Genomic DNA, 18,290 nt, shown 5'->3' with positions numbered 1-18,290 from the left:
GCGGTGAAGACCACGGGAAGATTTACACGTGTCTACCTTTTGTTGGTTACAACTTGCGAATCGAACTCTCTAGATGAGAATATTCACCCTTGCCCGTCACGTTTCTTGCTCTCCAAACCCAAATTTAGTTTCTTTTTTTATTTTCTACGGAAAAAAAAGATGAAATTAAACACGGCCAATTGGGCTTTGACTGGCCCATCAAAAATTCAACTCTTTATAGAAACGTTTGCATTGATTTACTTTACACGTATGATGTAACTGTTTTATCAAAAGTTCACACAATGTATGATGTCGATTTATGAATAGCTTTAACACAAACAAAATAATAAGGGAAAGAAAAAAAAGTTAGCGAAGACATTAAACTGACTCAGTGACTCATCAATCAAAGTGGTGCGTGCATTCAGGACTTAATGAAAATACAACTGTACAAATAGCTCAAAAAGATCCCAACAAGAAAAAATAAATATTTGGGTTCTAGTTTAGAAAATATAAATATTTGGGTTCTTCTTCTCATCGATGATGATTCTACCCGTAGAAAAGGGCGAGAAGACGGTCTTCAGCTGCTTGGATTTGATCAGGTGTCCCGGATATGGAAATGATCCTATCACTTGTTCCTAGACGATTTTTAAGATGTCTAATAACTCTCGCACCTGATATCTGATTAGAGAGCATCCAAAAATATGATAAGGTACAACTCTGATTTTAAAGGTAACCTAAATATTTCTTGATTCTGAAAATAATATTTTGGGCATTTGTATCTTCTAGTACCTAAATTATAGCAGTACTCTAAACGATTCTACATATGAAGTAATCAAGGGAATTTTTTTCTATGCAGAATATTTGTTACGTACCTCACTCAGATCCTGTAGACGAGTGTGACCATTCTGTCCATCACCAAACACAGAGTTCACAGCATTCTCTGAGACTCTATATTGCAAAAAGGTTAAGCCAGCTTTTCACCGATTTTTAGAACAAGGACAATGTTACTCTCTCATAATCTATCTAGCTGTTATGTTACCTGTATAATCCAAGGTCATCCCTTGAAGAAGATAATATTCCTCCACTGCCATCATCATATACACCTCTTGGAGCAGAAGGTGTCTGTATTCGTACTATGTATATCAGCTTAAGAAACCAAACTTAAATTTAAAATTGTGAAATATATATAGGACTGAGACTCTGCATCTATTATATATGTGTAGTAGTTGTACAGAATTCATCCTCTAATCCCTCAGTGAGCATCCACATGTGGTTTTGTTATGTGAGAAAGTAGAGAGAAAGAGACAAAGACATACCAACCCATATGGATCAGCTTGACTTGAGTAATGGGAAACATCATTGAGATCCATGGTTGACAACCCACCAAAATTTAGAGCCGTGGGACTGACCCTATTGGGAGTTGGATCTTCTGGTATAATACAAGGATCAGCATCAACAGGCTCGAAAGAATGCAAGATAAGATTCTCTCGTAGCCTACTGGTGACTTGGTTTATAGCTTCTTTTACATTTGAGAACCCTCCTGAAATCTATGTGGAAAGGAAAATATAAGGCATACAGCAAAATAAAACGGTAATGCTTACGGAATCAAAAATAAAAGTTGCAATTCATAGAGCTCTTTAGAAAGTATGTTGGTTATCAAGTACCAACTTTTAATTTACGTTGTTGCCTTGTTGGTACAGTTCAAAATAGAAAGCTACGTTGTTGAAGACGTACCAACTTTTATGTACCCCTTTTTACAAATATAAGACTTCAAATATCAGTTACTCAATGCAGCAAATCATGAGAAGCATATAAGCTACTTTTAGAGGCTGGCTACCAAGCACTAATATATCTATTGATCAAAATATCCTTCATTAACTATATCAGAGAATATAAAGAGTTTTTACCAACCAGAGTTACAATAAAAATAAGGAAACTTTTAGTACCTGCACAACTTGATCGGTGTTCTCTGGAACACATTTTGGGTTCTGCTCAACCTCCAATACTTCTATTTTAGCCCCAGTTCCTTTTTGTATCTTAGAGGCTATAGAGCCATCTCTTCCCACAAAACAATTAATCTGATTTGTACGGACCACAAGCCGTGCAGTAATAGATGACCTTACGTCAAAATCCTTTGTTTCAGTGGCAATCTCATATATTCGAGTGAAAACAAGGATCATAGCTCTCTGGGCTGGGGAGTTTATGTCTTCAGGGTCCTGAATGATGAACATATTGATAAAAGAAAATAAACTAGCTAGCTAGTAGATATGAAAAATGAGAAGAGTCAAGTGAAGTGAAAACCAACCTCTGATGCAATAATTGTAATTAAGCGTTCATCACAGTCAGCAAGTGGATCCCCCAAAAATATGGAGGCCCCTGTGTCAATTCGAATATCCCTGACAATGGTACCGGCTTTCCCAATAACACCACCACTCTCGAACAAAGTATCTGAAGAACCAGGGTTATTCGTTTCCCTGGTCTAAAGGTAACTTTCCTTTTGGTTGCAATATTGCGGAGCTTTTTGGTAACATGGTAAATGGCTCCTTTCACTTGTGGCAACTTTCCTGAAATCTATTGTAAAAGGAAAGACACTAAAAAACTTACGGTGTAATTAATTCTCTATAAGAATTTACATGAACGCTTCAAATACTGAGTGTGTACCTCCACAACTTGATCGTTTTCTGAGACACATTTGGGGTTCTTCTCAACCTCAAATATATTCAAAGAAGCGCCAGTTATTTTTCGCATTTCAGAAATTGTACAACCACCTTTTCCCAGCAAAAATCCAACCTGATATGGACCGACCACGAGTCGTGCAATGGTATATAATTTATGTGCACTGTCTAGCATTTTTTTGGTGGAAATATCGTATAGTATGTTGAAAACAAGCAATATAGCTCTCTGGGATGGGGAGTCTTCGTCTTTAAGGTTCTACATGATAGAACAAGCAGCAAACATCAACCAAGAATAATAAATGTAGATAGAACAAATTAAGTAAACAGAGAACAGAGAGATATGAGAATTAAGACTTTAAGAGTTAAGCATGCAAAAACCAACCTCTGATGCAGTAATTGTGATTAAGCGTTCATCACAGTCAGAAAGTGTATCACTCACACTTATGGAGGCATCTCGCACACTTTGAAGAGTCTTGATAACAGCACTAACACTTTGTTGCGGACAGAGTATCTTCAGAACCACGTTTCGGATATCATCTTCTGATGCTTGGAGAGGATGCTTAATGGTGACAGGGTGATTCTTTGAAGCAGAGTTAACGAGTCTGTGGTCCGAGCTGCGCTGTGACAGAGAATCTATCCTTGGTTGAGTGATTGTTCCAAAATACCTACCCAAGACATCTTCTCGTGGAACCACATTCATAGTCCTGCGTAAAGGCGCAATAGAAATCGGCTCACAAGCTTGCATGCGACTAGATATGGATACTAGAGCTTTCTTCATTGCCGAAACATTTCCTTCGATCTGCCAAATTTGGTAAGACGTCCACTCAGAGTAAGAAAGTATAAAGATTCTGATAACACAAGCAAACAGTGTAGTCCAAGTCCTTTAAACGAAGAGAACAGTTGCTATACTGAAAAGAAACTAAGTAGTTCTGAATAGGTACTACATTTGGAAAGATTCAGAGATATTTAGAAATTACAAGTTCGTACCTTCATCATCACGTCACCAAGCTTTGCGAAACTTGGCAAATCACGTGTCTGTATTTCAAGATTACAACCAGTTTCTCTCCATATCATCTCCAGCAACTCACCACCCTTACCTATCACAGTAACCACATGCTCCCTTCTAATAACATCCTAACTGAGACCGTACTACTAGTCCGTAATCCAACATTTAGAGCTTCGAAAACCCTAATCAACGCGTATTGTGCTCTGGAGACTTCAACTTCTTGTTCTTGAACCCCTTTCTCCTTGTTGCTAGCATTACTGACAGTAACACCTAATTTTACCCTAAGCGTTGAACCTAAATGAGCGGTAATCGTGACTGCACTGTACAGAGAACCAGGAGGACCACTCTCGACCCAGATTTTGGATTGTGTTGATTCTCGAAGCTGCTTAATCACTCTTCCAGATTTTCCGATCATAACACCGACCTGAGACACGTCACAGAGAATGCGAAACACTACGTATCCCGCCGACTGTGCCGGTGACGACTGCGGCGGCGCACGAGCGGTAGATTCGAACTTCTTTGAGTTATTTCCCTCCATTCTCTCTCTCTCTCTCTCTCTCTCTAACGACACTTCTCCAGGAAGAAAGACTGAAAATACGAACGGTTTTGCATACGGCGTCCTATTTTACGGATGGGAATTATTTAGTAACCTAATCGAACCACTGAACGGTTCATAATTCTATTTTCGATTTAACCAAGAACCGATATAGACCAATGCCCGGTTCAGATATGTGCGTTGAGATGGTTATTGAAATTTGAGGAAACGAAGACGGTTTAGAAGGAAATCGGTTTCTGGTTCGCTAAGAAAAGGAGTAATTAATGAAAAAGTTGAAAAATGTAATTTCTCAAATATGGTACTAAAATTTTAAATTAGCAGAAACAATCAGAAACACGATAATCTTTTCCTATACAGAAACAATTTGAATGAAAAAATAATATTGAATATGAAATTACAGTTCTCCCATTTGTTCCAATATTTGCGATTACATTAGAATTAGAAATTTTGGGAATGTTAATCAAGGACAAAAACAAAATGTAACAAAAATATCATAATAGAGACTTGATTAGAAAGGTAAGTATTTCTCCAAAAAAAAATATACAAATGAAAGCAAAATCAACCAATGTTTTAAATTAGATTAATAAAAACTTAAACTTCTGTTGCTTTGAACTGTATTGTAATATCCAATAGAAAAGGAAACAATCACTTGCTTGCAATTTAAGAAACACTCAGCGAAATAAGAAAAATAAAATTATTAATTTTCTGCAGCAGCACTTGCAGCACTCAAGTCCACAGACAAATCAAGAGTCTGCAACAACAACAAAAGTCAGTAGTTAAACTCAGTATTCAAAATGTTGCGTTTACATGTGAAACAAGAAACATAGTACTAAGGTCATACCTTTCCAGTGATCTTGGTGTACATCTCAAGTACATCCATAACTGTACTCTCGAAATGTGTTGTTGCATCATAAGTCTGATAAGAAAAAAATCATGAAGCATCAGAAAATATAACACATTGCTTAGATTATATGTTTGTATTTTGATATTTTCTCTTACCGCAGAGATGAAACAGTTATCTTCTTCTTGATTATTGGTTGGAACGTATGTGTCATAAGAATGATAGAAGATCTCATCAACAGGTCCAAGCAATTCGATTCCAGGTTTAAGCTCCTCCTCTGGATTGTCAGTTTCAGCTGCTGCTGACACAAAAGCTATGTATTTGCCCTTTGGTGCCACATTGTGAGCGTATGAGCAACAGAACAAGTACCTGCAAAATCCCAAAAAAAAAAAACTCAGAGATCTAACATCAACTATATCAAAGTAGAAAGAATTGAGATCCATGTCTCTATAAACTTGAATGTGTTCTTGATTACGACTTCTTACATGTCTGATTTGCGACCGAGTTGCTTCTGAGGAAGAATGATTTGGACCGAGTGAGCATCATTGGCGTCTGGAATAGGATGGCTCATTATGCATACCGCTCGAGTCACTTTCCCCACTTTCTTTACCTGAAAGACAAGGAAACAGTCTTTAGAAGGTAGCTAGGCTAGCTGTACTAAAACTAACCAGTTTCTGCTGGTGATATTGTTACCTTGTCAGATAAGTAAGAAGGATCACAGACAACTTTCTTGCATTTAGCAGTTTCTCCTGCAGAAGTGACACCAATAGCTTTTCCAGAATCATCAAACTCTACCTGTTAGAGATAATGTTAAAGATTCATGGGTTTTAGTTTCTGTAAAATGCTAATAAATATCATATTTATATACTAAATTAGACATTTAGACCAGTTATCGAATAGATAAAACAGAGAAATAAGAGATAATAGGTAGTTTATAACCTTGCATTCAGGCTTGTTGAGCATGTAAGTCCCACCATACACAGCGCTTAAACGCGCAAAAGCCTGAAATAGTAATCAGATATTCAAGACAGAGAAACAGGACGTCGTAAATAAAGAGGAACCTGATAAGTGAAATGTTACATGACTTATGAGAATAGAGAGAATGAGAACCTGTGGCAACTCTCCTAGTCCGTATAATGGATAAATGTAAGGAGATCCTCCTTGGAATCGAGCCAAAGATTCCGCGTAGAGCTTCACCAGATAATAAACCAAAAATGACATTAAATTCAGAACCTTTGGTCTGTTGAAGAAGAAAATAAAATAGTTACCTTGATTCTCTTAACAAAATCAATGGCGGGTTGATCCAAGTAGTCATCATCATTGTGCAGCGCTAAGGCATGGCCTATGAAGTCGATTGTATCATCTTCAAGTCCATACTTCCTGTTGGGAAAGAAACAGAGAGAAAGCCTGTAACGCAAGAAACTATAATGAAGTGACTTGAGATGGATGAAAATTGTTTGTACGTACGAGATGATCTCTCTAGCAGTGACTTTGCTAAGGTCAAGTCCTTCGTGAGACTTAGGATCCTTCTCATCGTAGTCTTGCACATAAATAAAGAACTTCCTCACACGTCGCTTCTCGAAAAGACCCATCAATGGCGATTGCAGGGCTTCCACATCAGTGGCTGGGACTTTGTAAATCTGACACAGGATATAATACATGATCAAGCTCTTGAGTATAATTACCTTTAACAAAAAAAAAACCCCCCAGGATAAACTATACTTAAATTACTACCTTGCCTTTCTTGTAAACGAAGCTACCATCGACGGCCTTAAAGTTAAGATACTTGGTAACATCGGTGTGGATTAGGGTTTGAACAAGGAGTCCATTAGCCATTATAAACTGCAGATCAATAAACCGTTGCTCACCATTAATAATCGATTCAAATTACATATAAATAAACATGCACTATATAGATAATGTACCTTTGGGATCATATCGACATTGTATTCTCTGCTAGCTCCGAGATTCTCTTGAGGAGTATCACTTCCCCTGAAACGCTTCCAAAGCTGAGTGAGGTTAAGAGAGGTTGATTTACCTCCATAGTAGTCGTTTCTGTCCATATGTAGTACCTATTTATATCCCAAAACAAAACTTTATCTCATTAATGATTTCGCATATTAATAATATTTATCAACCAGCTCATTCTGTATGTGTGTTTTTATTACTACATCATTCATGATCTATGAATCTATAACAAAACTCGTTCAAAAGGTCAAAACGTTATAATTAAGTGGATCAGTATATGTCATTTTTTAATTACTATTGTGTTTTGACATACCATTCATATCTTGCATTGCATACCATATCCATATTACAAGAGTCAAAAGGGATGAGTAAACGTAAAAATAAAGCTTTATCTGGATGTGATGCACAAAAACAAGCTCGTATCTGAAATTCAACAGTGATAGAAAATGGTAAATTAAGAAGAAAACCTTGAGGCCATCGACAGAGAGGAGGCCACTAAGGATACACTCCTTGAGACCAGTCCCAAGAACAATCACATCATACTCTTCATCCATTATTGTAATCGATCTCTATCTCTCTGTTCTCTTCATCGATCTCTCTAATAGATCTTTTTCTTGTGAGAGATAAGTGTGAGGGAGGAAAAAGAAATAGAGGAAGATGTGTGGCTATTAACACAGTCTTTCACCGCTTCCGATCTTACCGTTTAACCCCATGACAATTCTTCACGCTAATTAATTATCAAAACCGTATTGTTAGGCGAAAATTATTTGAATGCCATGGTTCCTAATTTCTATGTACAAAAATGGTTACAAACACTTGCTATATTTAGACGAAAAGGTGGGTGAAGTATTATCCTAATTACTGTACAATGATTATCATAATCCATACCTTCATAATAAGGCCTCAATTAAATGACAAAATTACCCTTAGTGACAAAATAAATCTTTTTATGTAACAAAAGTCCTTTTGGTCGACTGGCAAAGTAAATAACTTTGTAAAAAAAAAAAAAGAGGAGCAAAAAAGAGTAACGGAGATATGGTAAGCGGCGGCGGCGATAATAACGAAGCGGAGGCGGATCAGTGGCTAGATACATCGGAGAAGCTCTTGGCTTCAAGTGACTTTCATGGAGCAAAGACATTTGCCATTCGCGCATGCAAAGCCGACCCGTCTCGAACATACGTAGCGGACTATATCCTCGCAATCTCCGACACTCTCCTCGCCGGAGAATCTACAGTCGGAGATTCCAAATTAACGGACTGGTACGCGGTACTCCGACTCGGCCGCTTAACTCGAAACCCCGAACATGTCGCGACTCAGTACCATAGACTCGCTCTTCTCCTCAATCCCAATGTCAACCGTCTCCCTTTCGCCGATCAAGCTCTTAAGCTGGTCTCTGATGCTTGGTCCGTCCTCTCTGATCCTCCAAGGAAGTCAATGTACGATCGTGAGTTGCAGATGAGTCAAATTGGTCAACCCTATAGTCAAACACAGGACGTTCAAGATTCGCCATTGCAGAGCCAAGCTGAGACCTCGGAGAATCCTATGGCTACGAGCTTTTGGACCGCTTGTCCGTTCTGCTTCTCGCTTTTTGAGTACCCTAAGGGTTACGAGGAATGTACATTGAGGTGTCAGCAATGTAGGAGAGCGTTTGCTGCGGTTAAAACGCAAACGCCACCGCTGCAGAGTAATGACGAAGGCGTTTACTTTTGTTCATGTGCTGTGTTCCCATTACGGATTCCAGATCATCATGCTAAAACCTTGACTTGGTCGCCAATTGCACCTCTCTTCGTCTGCCCTGCGCAAGGATCATCTACTAATCAGCAACCAAGCATGGAGGCTCCTCCGAGAAACGATGACGATGATGTATATGTCACAATTTCTGATGATGATGACATTGTAGAAATTTCTGATGATGATGCTGATGATGCAAGGAAAAACAAGAAGGCAAATGTTTCACATGTTGAACTCAAGCCTGCTTAGTCCAAGTAAAGCTTGTTCTGTTTCTCTCTCTGTCTTTAGTTTGTTTTGTGGTTCCCTTAAGCCCTATTAGGTTTATGTATCGCTTGTTGATGTTTATGCCATAGTTAGACAATGCTGTTCTTCTGATCAATGTAGATTTTGGTGTATTTTGGCGCAAAAATGGACTTTCAGTATGTAATCCTCTGTATCATAATAACAAAAAAATCCGGTTGTAGGTGCTTACAATAACTTAAGAAGGCATGCATGAGTTGGTTGTGAATCATGTCTCTCATCTATGGTGGAACCAAATGAACACTTTAAAAAAGCATGTAATCTGCTCAAGTTTGTTTTTGCTGCATAAGATTTTTGTTTAGAAAAGAGATCAAGTTAACTTTATTGAAGGAATCTTTGTTAAGTTTACCGAAACCTCTTAATTAAGTTTTCTTTCGTAAAAAGTTTTTGAAGATCAATAACAAATAATACATTTTGTACATATATGACTTTGATAACAAAGAACAAACATACACACAACCAAAAAACGATCCAAGTCGTTGTGTAGATTACCGGCCAAAACCTAAACATTATATTTTTTTAATGGTTTCATACTTGCAAATCATCGAAGTTATCTATGTCTTGAAACTAGTTTTGATTCATTGGAGCTTTTATTCCAAAATCAATGATTCAATTATCCAAATATCTCGAAGTTCAACACTTCTATAATCTGATCAAGTCTCATCTTGATTTTTTTTTTTTTTTTTTTTTGATGATTTTGTGCCTCATATTATTTTGAAAATTGGGATCTTCTAGTTTTACAAAATTTAAAAAGCCATTTTACGTATATAGCTAAAACATGAACACGTAATCACTAAAACCTAAAATTCAACAAGAACTGAAAAACGACAAAATAGATATACAGATAGAGAGGTTAAACAAACTTTATTATATTCAAAAGCTATGTACATAATTTTCCCACCAAACTCCATCTTTCTTCTACCTCAAAACACCTATATATACACATTCGAATCAAAGACCATAATCATCTCATCACAAACACAAACCAACAACAAACACTAGAAAGCAAAAGAAGAAAAAGCTTTAAGTTCTCAAGCAAGCGCATACATGGCACCGATGAAGCAGAGTATCTCTGCTGCTCTTTTCTCATCACCACTTCTGATCATATGTCTTATCGCATTGCTAGCTGATCCGGTTTCAGTCGGTGCTCGCCGGTTACTGGAGGATCCTCAACCGGAGATACCAAAATTGCCTGAGCTACCTAAATTCGAAGTTCCCAAGTTTCCAGAGCTCCCTAAACCAGAGATGCCAAAGTTACCTGAATTTCCAAAGCCTGAGCTACCAAAGATGCCAGAGATTCCAAAGCCTGAACTACCCAAATTTCCAGAAATTCCGAAACCTGAGCTCCCAAAGGTACCGGAGATTCAGAAGCCTGAGTTGCCCAAGTTTCCAGAGATTCCAAAGCCTGAACTGCCCAAGCTTCCAGAGAGTTCAAAGCCTGAGGTGCCTAAGTTGATGGAAACTGAAAAGCCTGAAGCTCCTAAGGTGCCAGAGGTTCCAAAGCCAGAGTTGCCAAAGATGCCTGAAGTTCCAAAGCCTGAGTTACCTAAGATGCCGGAGATTCAGAAGCCTGAGGTCCCAAAGGTGCCAGAGATTCAGAAGCCTGAGCTACCAAAGATGCCCCAGATTCAAAAGCCAGAGTTGCCTAAGGTGCCGGAAGTTCCAAAGCCTGAGCTACCTAAAATGCCAGAGATTCAGAAGCCGGAGCTGCCTAAGGTGCCAGAAATTCAAAAACCGGAGTTGCCGAAGGTGCCAGAGGTTCCAAAGCCTGAGTTACCCAAGGTGCCAGAGATTCAGAAGCCGGAGCTTCCCAAGTTCCCAGAGATTCAGAAGCCGGAACTACCAAAGATGCCGGAGATTCAGAAGCCTGAGGCTCCTAAGGTGCCAGAAATCCCAAAGCCGGAGTTGCCGAAGTTACCAGAGATTCCAAAGCCTGAACTACCAAAGGTTCCAGAGATTGCGAAACCTGAACTTCCCAAAATGCCCGAGATTCCAAAACCTGAGCTACCCAAGATGCCTGAACTTCCCAAGTTGCCGGAATTCCCAAAAGTTCCCGGTACTGCTTAAGCTTAAGCGTTATTGAACCAGAAGAAGGCCCAACTACTATCAAGCCCATTCCACGATCTTAAATTATCGTATTACCCTTCTATTGTTTGTCATTTTGCAGAGATGTCTCCCACCTGTGTCTGTCCACATCGTTTCCTAGTGAACCGAATTTTTTATGATTTGGTCTCATAGTCATAGTTCTCTGCTCTCTATCTGTTTTGGATAAAGTTTATACTCTTATACTTGTATTCTGTTTGTATTTGTATGTATCATACAAATTTCGATGTATTTGATTTGATATACTTTTTTTAATGGATTATGTTACTTATTTAATACTTGTGTGTTTGTTCAAATGGTTACACATGAATACTACGAGTTCAAGATTGTCTATAAATATCAAATGTCCAAACATAAGAAAAAGAAGAAGACATGTACAACAATGTAGGGAGTACGAATTATTTCATCAATCATTACTAATTGTTAAATTGATAGTGATAGATTTGCGTTGTATAAATGAAATTTGTAACTACGGAACTTATGTGCTAAAGTTTCATTTTGAAGTTAACTTTGGTGCTATTAGTTTTGGAACTTATGTGGTGCTGTGAAATTTCAGAGACGGCAATCTAATACTATCTCTTATTAGCCAAAGATTCTACTTCCTTTTTTTTTCTCTATTGCTCTCTGTTTGATCGCTCTCTTACTCTGCTCCAATGCTCTGTAATATGTCTCTCCCTTTACCCTTTGTAAAAGTTTGGTTTTTTAGCTTAAGATTAACCAAATTTTTTTAAAAAATGTATGAAGTGTAGACCTTTCGTAACATGCTTTCTCACGAAGATTCTTTAATACGTAAAACCAAAACACATGAACACGTAAACACTACAAGTCTGCAACCTAAACTTCAACTATATTGAAAGTGACGATATAGATATACAGATAGAGAAGTTAAACGAACTATTCTTTATTCAAACTCTGTGTATGTTTTTTCTCACCAAACTCGATCTCTCATCTTCCTCAAGACACCTTTAAATAGCCATTTCAATCAAAGATCAAAATTCATCAGAAACAATACCACAAAGCAAAAGAAGAAAGAGAACCAAAAAAAAAAGAAAAACTTGTCAAGGACACAATACTTATGGCATTGAAGAAGAGTCTCTCAGCTTCTCTTCTTTCACCATTTCTGATCATATGTCTTATTGCATTGCTCTCTGTTCCGGCATCTGTCGGAGCTCGCCGGTTATTGGAAGATCCTAAACTACCGGTGATACCGAAATTGCCGGAACTACCTAAACCGGAGATGCCAAAGTTACCCGAATTCCCAAAGCCTGAGTTGCCTAAGATCCCGGAGATCCCAAAACCTGAGCTGCCTAAGCTACCAGAGTTTCCCAAGCCTGAGCTACCGGAGATTCAGAAACCCGAGCTACCGAAGATGCCTGAATTGCCCAAGTTTTCAGAGATTCAAAAACCAGAATTTCCGAAGATGCCGGAGATTCATATGCCTGAGTTGCCAAAGTTGCCTGAAGTTCCAAAGTTTGAAGCTCCGAAGTTGCCGGAATTGCCAAATCCTGAAGAAGCCAAAGTGCCGGCGTTTACAATGCCAAAGTTTCCTGGATCTCATTAAGCCCATTAATTAAATTATATCAGAAGAAAAAGAAGGCCCAACTACTTTGGGGCTCAGTCCAGTTTCTAAAATTGTCTATCAATTGTTTGTCTATCTACACTTTTACAGAGATTAGCTTATCTTAGCTCATCCTTACCCTTGTTGAGTTATTGTTTGTTATACACCCTCACTTGTATTCGATTATGCAGTTGTAAACTTGTAATGCTTGATTACCAGCTTGTTGTATATCTTATAATTTAAATATACTTTTATTGTGGATTGTGTTAATAATCTCCTCTCATTACCTATCTAAGTACCAAAGTATTTTTTTGGAAAGCAGAAGACCGGTGTCTCACTCAACTCATCGATCTTATAGAACAACCGATAAATACATATACTAGAAAAATAATACCAAACAATTTGAATTAATGTAAGCTTTTTAAAACGTTGTAATTATCGACTATCGCGGTAGCATCATAATTCGATTTCACAAACATTTTTGAGGGTAGACTGGACCCTTGTAGACTAGTTAACATATATATATATTTTTTTTCATAATCTAATTTGAAATCAAATTATAATGTATAATTCGATTTAAAAAAAAACCAGTAAATGAAATTAACAAATGAAATAAATTAACAAATGAAACTAACAAATGAATTAGTCAACTAAAATTCAATGAACAATGGAACTTTAATTTCTAGGGTTTTTTAGCCGAGAGAGAGATCGTCGTATATATTTGGATCCGCCGATATAGGCAACCCTTCTCTTTTCGCTCTTCATTTTGGAAAACGCAAGCAGACCACACCACAGAATCAGGGTTTATTCACCTTATCTTTCGCCGAGATTCAACAATGGTAAGTTCCCCTATCTATAACATCTCTCTGAATCTACTACTTCTCCTACTATCACATCCCCCTCAAAACCAACCGTGGTTTGTAATTTCTCTCTCCTTGGAACTGTGTAGGCTGATGTCGAACCAGAGGTTGCAGCGGCGGGAGTGCCGAAGAAGAGAACGTTCAAGAAGTTCGCCTTCAGAGGAGTTGACCTCGATGCTCTTCTCGACATGTCCACTGATGATCTTGTTAAGCTCTTCCCTGCCCGTATTCGCAGAAGGTTAGGTCTTTTCTTTTGAACCAGAAGATGAAGTCTTTTTGGATATTTGTAGAATCGTCTCTTGTGTTCTGAGTCTTATGACTAATTGATTCCGTTGTACGATTCTCTTGTTTAGGTTCTCTAGAGGGTTGACGAGAAAGCCTATGGCTTTGATTAAGAAACTCCGCAAGGCGGTAAATTTCCCTCATTTCTCTCATTTCCTGATTAGATCTGTGTTGAATCAATACTGTTCTAAGTTTATAGATTCTGATTCTGCGTTGTGAGGTACCCAGTTGTGGTGTTTGTTCTATGTGACCAAATTGGTTCCACCGCTAAAGATTACTGCTTTTTTTTTGTTTTGCTTGATCAGAAAAGAGAGGCACCAGCTGGTGAGAAGCCAGAACCAGTGAGAACCCACTTGAGGAACATGATCATTGTGCCTGAAATGATTGGAAGCATCATCGGTGTGTACAATGGAAAGACATTCAACCAAGTTGAGATCAAGCCTGAGATGATTGGACATTACCTTGCTGAGTTCTCCATCTCATACAAGCCTGTCAAGCACGGTAGGCCTGGTGTTGGTGCTACCCACTCCTCCAGGTTCATCCCTCTCAAGTGAAGACCTTTCAGTGTCTGTTGTTGTGATATTGTTTCCTTAGCTCTCGTTATGCAATTATAGGGTCCTTTATATGTCTGTTTTCTGGACCATTTTGTCTGTACTTCTCTGTTTGGCTACTCCGCTACAATTCTCTCTTCTTTAGATTGTGCTCAAACTCTTGTTTTCAGTTAAAGAAGAAGACTCGGAAACTTTTTTTGGAAATTCTACTATCGGCAATGACTAGTTCAGATATAGATTTACTACATCATATGCTTTGAGGTGGAGTAATTTTACTATTGATTGGCAAAGGTCGGATTATTCAGAGAATATATCTGATCTGTTTCGACCGTCTTGTCTACACGGAGCAAGACGGTCGATGTGAGGAGCATAGAGCTTTCTGATCCTCTGGAAACCCGTTGTCTCTGATGGAGATTAGAGCCTGGAGCAAGATGGTATCACAGCAACCACTAGGTTAGCCATACAGAGGGACAGTAGTATTCATCTACTGTGTTATAATATTGATGCAAACACGTTTATAGCACAATTGGACTCACTTTGAGGATTTCAGAAATAGATAATGATTGTCTGTTACATATTGATATGAAAACCAAGTCAAATTGCAGAATTCTAGGTGTGTTGTATCTGGATTCGAATGCTTTCTCTTTCTATACTAATGAAGTATTTGGTAGATTCATTCAACCAACGGCAAATCCGAGCTTCACTCACCAAATCCGAGATAACAGCTTTTTCAGATCTTATTTTCCAAAGATATGGACTCGGATGAAAAAATTAAAAGAGTACATGGACCAAACAACAAATAAATGTTTCTAGGGTTAGCCCAGGTATATATTTGATGCTTAAGTTAAGTTGTTTGTCGTTTGCGCAGACATTGTTTGAGCTGATCAGGTTCCGTGAAGTTTTTAAGGTTTTCCAACAAATCCATACAAACAATGGTTAGTTCTTCGATCTCTGTCTCTCTATCATATACTCGTTATTAGATTTTCCGACATCTTGTTTGTAATTTTCTCGTAATGGTAATGTATTTAGGCGGATCCAGAGGTTGCTGCGGCTGGAATCGTGAAAAAGAGAACGTTCAAAAAGTTCTCATTCAGAGGAGTCGATCTTGATGCTCTTCTCGACATGTCTACCGATGATCTTGTCAAGCTCTTCCCTTCCCGTATTCGTAGAAGGTTATAAAGAGTCTTTATTAAGCTATGTCTCGATTTCGTAGATCATCTCTTGGTTTCTCTGACTGATCAGTTTTGTTTTTGTAAATTCTCTTCATATAGGTTCTCAAGAGGATTGACGAGGAAGCCTATGGCTTTGATCAAGAAATTGCGCAAAGCGGTATTAAACTCTCCTATCAATAGTTCCTAGATCTATATCTTGATCAATAAGAGTCCAAACCTTTGATTCAACCATGCCCTAGAAAGTATCTTCTCTTATACATGCCCTCTCTATACATTTTTTTCGGCAACCACTAAAGATTTGTGACTATTTCTCTGTTTTGAGTAGAAAATTGAAGCACCAGCAGGTGAGAAGCCAGCAGCAGTGAGAACCCACCTAAGGAACATGGTCATTGTCCCTGAAATGATTGGAAGCATCATCGGTGTTTACAACGGAAAGACCTTTAACCAAGTCGAAATCAAACCGGAGATGATTGGACATTACTTGGCTGAGTTCTCAATCTCATATAAGCCGGTTAAGCACGGTAGGCCTGGTGTTGGTGCTACCAATTCCTCCAGGTTTATCCCTCTCAAGTGAAAAGATCAAAGCTCTTATTACAGAGTCGTCGGTGTTATGCTCCTGTCTTTCGTTTCTTTTTCTTTAGAACTTTTGTCTCTGCTTTTCTGTTTTCTCCTTTAGATTTTGTTTAAACTCTAGTTCATGCGTTTAAATAATACAGAGCATTCTTTTTTATATATCTCATACATTTTGCTCTGTTTATGGCTTAGTTATTTTTTTTCTGTATTGCAGATGGTTGTAACCTTATTTCCCAAGGTATGTAGATTCTAAGTATATGACTAAGCAGTAATGAATAATGAAAAATAAAAAGTAACATAATGACCCTACTTACAAATAGAAGAAAATTCGACAAAAATTAGGAATATGTATAACTATTCCTATATAGATATGATTTCTTGAGGTTTTAAGATAATACATGGCAAAGTTTGATCTCTATCACCAGTTTTATCCTAAATTCTTCTTTTTACATTTAAGTTTTTATTAATTTTTGGATATATGCTTTAAAGGTTGTCACATATTGCACTTTGTTACAGGAAAAAAATATAGAAGTTTGTGTATTATATATGGAAAGCAAAATATACATTCATATTATATATTAGAAACTCAATAATTTAGTATTTGGGAAATTTTTATTGAAGTTTCCTTAAACAGAAACAGTGTAGGATCTATAAGTATAAATAGGGTGTCAATTTATTAGGTCTCTTGTCGTATCTCCATAGCAAAACCTAGCAGCAGTCACGTTTAGAGCTTCTCGAACCAAGAACAATGGTTAGTTTCTCAAATCTCCATCTCTCTAAAACCTTAATAATTCGATTGTTAGTTTTTTTACATCATCGTGGTGGTCTTAAAGTTTTTTGTCGGAATCCGTAGGCTGAAGTCGAATCAGATGCTCCCGCAGCTGCTCTTGCGAAAAAGAGAACGTTCAAAAAGTTTTCCTTCAAAGGAGTCGATCTCGATGCTCTTCTTGACATGCCCATTGATGAGCTTGTCGAGCTCTTCCCTTCCCGTATCCGAAGAAGGTTTTGATCCCACCAAAAACACTTGTCTCAATTTTGGTATATTATATGTATTTGGTTCTATATGATTTGGTTTTGCTTATTATGCCTTATGTTGATCAATTTGTAGGATGAAAAGAGGATTGGCAGCGAAGCCTATGGCTCTCATCAAGAAATTGCGCAAAGCGGTAAAACTCCAACTTTGCAAACTATATGTGTGTTGTTATTGTGTCACATTTGTTATTAATCTGTAATCTCCCGACATTATTATAATTTAGTTATAGGGTCTGCCTTTTGGTTGGGTTCGATTATTATAACAACACTCTGTTTTACTTTAAACTAGAAACTAGAGGCACCAGCCGGTGAGAAGCCAGAAGTAGTGAAAACACATCTAAGGAACATGGTGATTATGCCTGAGATGATTGGAAGCATCATCGGTGTTTACAACGGAAAAACTTTTAACCAAATCGAGATCAAGCCGGAGATGATTGGACATTACCTTGCGGAATTCTCAATCACTTACAAACCGGTTTCGCACGGAAGGCCCGGTCACGGTGCTACACACTCCTCTAGGTTTATCCCTCTCAAGTGAAGCCATTACAAGACTTCATGTTGTTTCTACCATTTCTTTTGTTTTGCTTATCTAAATCTTTCCTATGATGTTGTTTCTTTTCGTCTTTGAACTTTTCTTTTATTATCGTTATTACTTTTCTTGGTGACTTTCTTTATGAGACTTGAGTTACAATTTTGAACTTGATTTTGATCCTTATATATTTTACATAATGAGTAGTATTATATCCCAAGTTATAAGTAAAACTTTTACTTCAAAGGCTACATGATAAATCATACGTAAATGTACCAGTAATTGAATATAATGACAATGATCAAGAGTGGATCAGTTAGGTAATCTGCTTTCAAAACTAAATGGACTATTTTTTGCTGCTTTAAAAAATAATTTGAAACACTAGCTAAGAAGGGGTTATGTATATAGGTGCTAATTGTAAGTTTTCTTTGAAACACGTATAAATTAAGTTCGAAAAACTAATTATACATAGAAGACTAACATCTCATTCATAAATATAGGTGAGTTTGTTGAAGACTAACATCTCATTCATAATCGTGCATTGAGATCTTCTCACCAAATTTTCTGACTCTTA

General features: G+C 37.7%; 7 protein-coding genes and 1 pseudogene across 8 annotated transcripts; 6 read left to right on the top strand and 2 right to left on the bottom strand.

Annotated features, from left to right (window-relative positions):
* Positions 1 to 371: 371 nt before the first annotated feature.
* On the bottom strand, positions 372 to 4,233 carry LOC104737906 (KH domain-containing protein HEN4-like; annotated as a pseudogene). Its single transcript, XR_015577856.1, has 9 exons — positions 3,642 to 4,233; positions 3,037 to 3,453; positions 2,641 to 2,910; positions 2,285 to 2,550; positions 1,926 to 2,195; positions 1,296 to 1,526; positions 1,019 to 1,101; positions 852 to 927; positions 372 to 657 (listed from the first exon to the last, which is right to left on the bottom strand). The product of XR_015577856.1 is annotated as a KH domain-containing protein HEN4-like (transcript).
* A 472-nt stretch (positions 4,234 to 4,705) lies between these two features.
* On the bottom strand, positions 4,706 to 7,821 carry LOC104734948 (guanosine nucleotide diphosphate dissociation inhibitor At5g09550-like). The gene is made up of 12 exons (XM_010454646.3): positions 7,493 to 7,821; positions 6,983 to 7,129; positions 6,792 to 6,899; positions 6,525 to 6,697; positions 6,326 to 6,437; positions 6,168 to 6,248; positions 5,997 to 6,059; positions 5,751 to 5,852; positions 5,543 to 5,667; positions 5,216 to 5,426; positions 5,058 to 5,132; positions 4,706 to 4,967 (listed from the first exon to the last, which is right to left on the bottom strand). The coding sequence occupies exons 1-12, from the start codon at positions 7,577 to 7,579 to the stop codon at positions 4,914 to 4,916; spliced, it is 1,338 nt and encodes a 445-aa protein (XP_010452948.1). The 5' UTR covers positions 7,580 to 7,821; the 3' UTR covers positions 4,706 to 4,913.
* A 177-nt stretch (positions 7,822 to 7,998) lies between these two features.
* Positions 7,999 to 9,264, top strand: LOC104734947 (uncharacterized). Its single transcript, XM_010454645.3, has one exon. It carries the CDS (start codon positions 8,061 to 8,063, stop codon positions 9,003 to 9,005), a length of 945 nt encoding a protein of 314 aa, XP_010452947.1. The 5' UTR covers positions 7,999 to 8,060; the 3' UTR covers positions 9,006 to 9,264.
* Positions 9,265 to 9,909: 645 nt separating this feature from the next.
* On the top strand, positions 9,910 to 11,435 carry LOC104734946 (uncharacterized). Its single transcript, XM_010454644.3, has one exon. It carries the CDS (start codon positions 10,104 to 10,106, stop codon positions 11,121 to 11,123), a length of 1,020 nt encoding a protein of 339 aa, XP_010452946.1. The 5' UTR covers positions 9,910 to 10,103; the 3' UTR covers positions 11,124 to 11,435.
* Positions 11,436 to 11,989: 554 nt separating this feature from the next.
* Positions 11,990 to 12,987, top strand: LOC104734945 (uncharacterized). Its single transcript, XM_010454642.3, has one exon. The coding sequence runs from the start codon at positions 12,235 to 12,237 to the stop codon at positions 12,718 to 12,720; it is 486 nt and encodes a 161-aa protein (XP_010452944.1). The 5' UTR covers positions 11,990 to 12,234; the 3' UTR covers positions 12,721 to 12,987.
* Positions 12,988 to 13,112: 125 nt separating this feature from the next.
* LOC104734944 (small ribosomal subunit protein uS19x) lies at positions 13,113 to 14,614 on the top strand. The gene is made up of 4 exons (XM_010454641.3): positions 13,113 to 13,556; positions 13,667 to 13,815; positions 13,931 to 13,988; positions 14,165 to 14,614. The coding sequence occupies exons 1-4, from the start codon at positions 13,554 to 13,556 to the stop codon at positions 14,411 to 14,413; spliced, it is 459 nt and encodes a 152-aa protein (XP_010452943.1). The 5' UTR covers positions 13,113 to 13,553; the 3' UTR covers positions 14,414 to 14,614.
* Positions 14,615 to 15,178: 564 nt separating this feature from the next.
* On the top strand, positions 15,179 to 16,314 carry LOC104734943 (small ribosomal subunit protein uS19y-like). The gene is made up of 4 exons (XM_010454640.3): positions 15,179 to 15,345; positions 15,440 to 15,582; positions 15,682 to 15,739; positions 15,908 to 16,314. The coding sequence occupies exons 1-4, from the start codon at positions 15,343 to 15,345 to the stop codon at positions 16,154 to 16,156; spliced, it is 453 nt and encodes a 150-aa protein (XP_010452942.1). The 5' UTR covers positions 15,179 to 15,342; the 3' UTR covers positions 16,157 to 16,314.
* An 8-nt stretch (positions 16,315 to 16,322) lies between these two features.
* Positions 16,323 to 17,902, top strand: LOC104734941 (small ribosomal subunit protein uS19z). Its single transcript, XM_010454639.2, has 4 exons — positions 16,323 to 16,906; positions 17,009 to 17,157; positions 17,264 to 17,321; positions 17,477 to 17,902. Exons 1-4 carry the CDS (start codon positions 16,904 to 16,906, stop codon positions 17,723 to 17,725), a joined length of 459 nt encoding a protein of 152 aa, XP_010452941.1. The 5' UTR covers positions 16,323 to 16,903; the 3' UTR covers positions 17,726 to 17,902.
* Positions 17,903 to 18,290: the final 388 nt, after the last annotated feature.

The sequence above is a fragment of the Camelina sativa genome, chromosome 13 (genome assembly GCF_030686135.1).
Source record: "Camelina sativa cultivar CO46 ecotype springtype chromosome 13, ASM3068613v1".
Taxonomy (NCBI): domain Eukaryota; kingdom Viridiplantae; phylum Streptophyta; class Magnoliopsida; order Brassicales; family Brassicaceae; genus Camelina; species Camelina sativa.
This window is presented reverse-complemented; position numbering and strand designations above follow the sequence as displayed.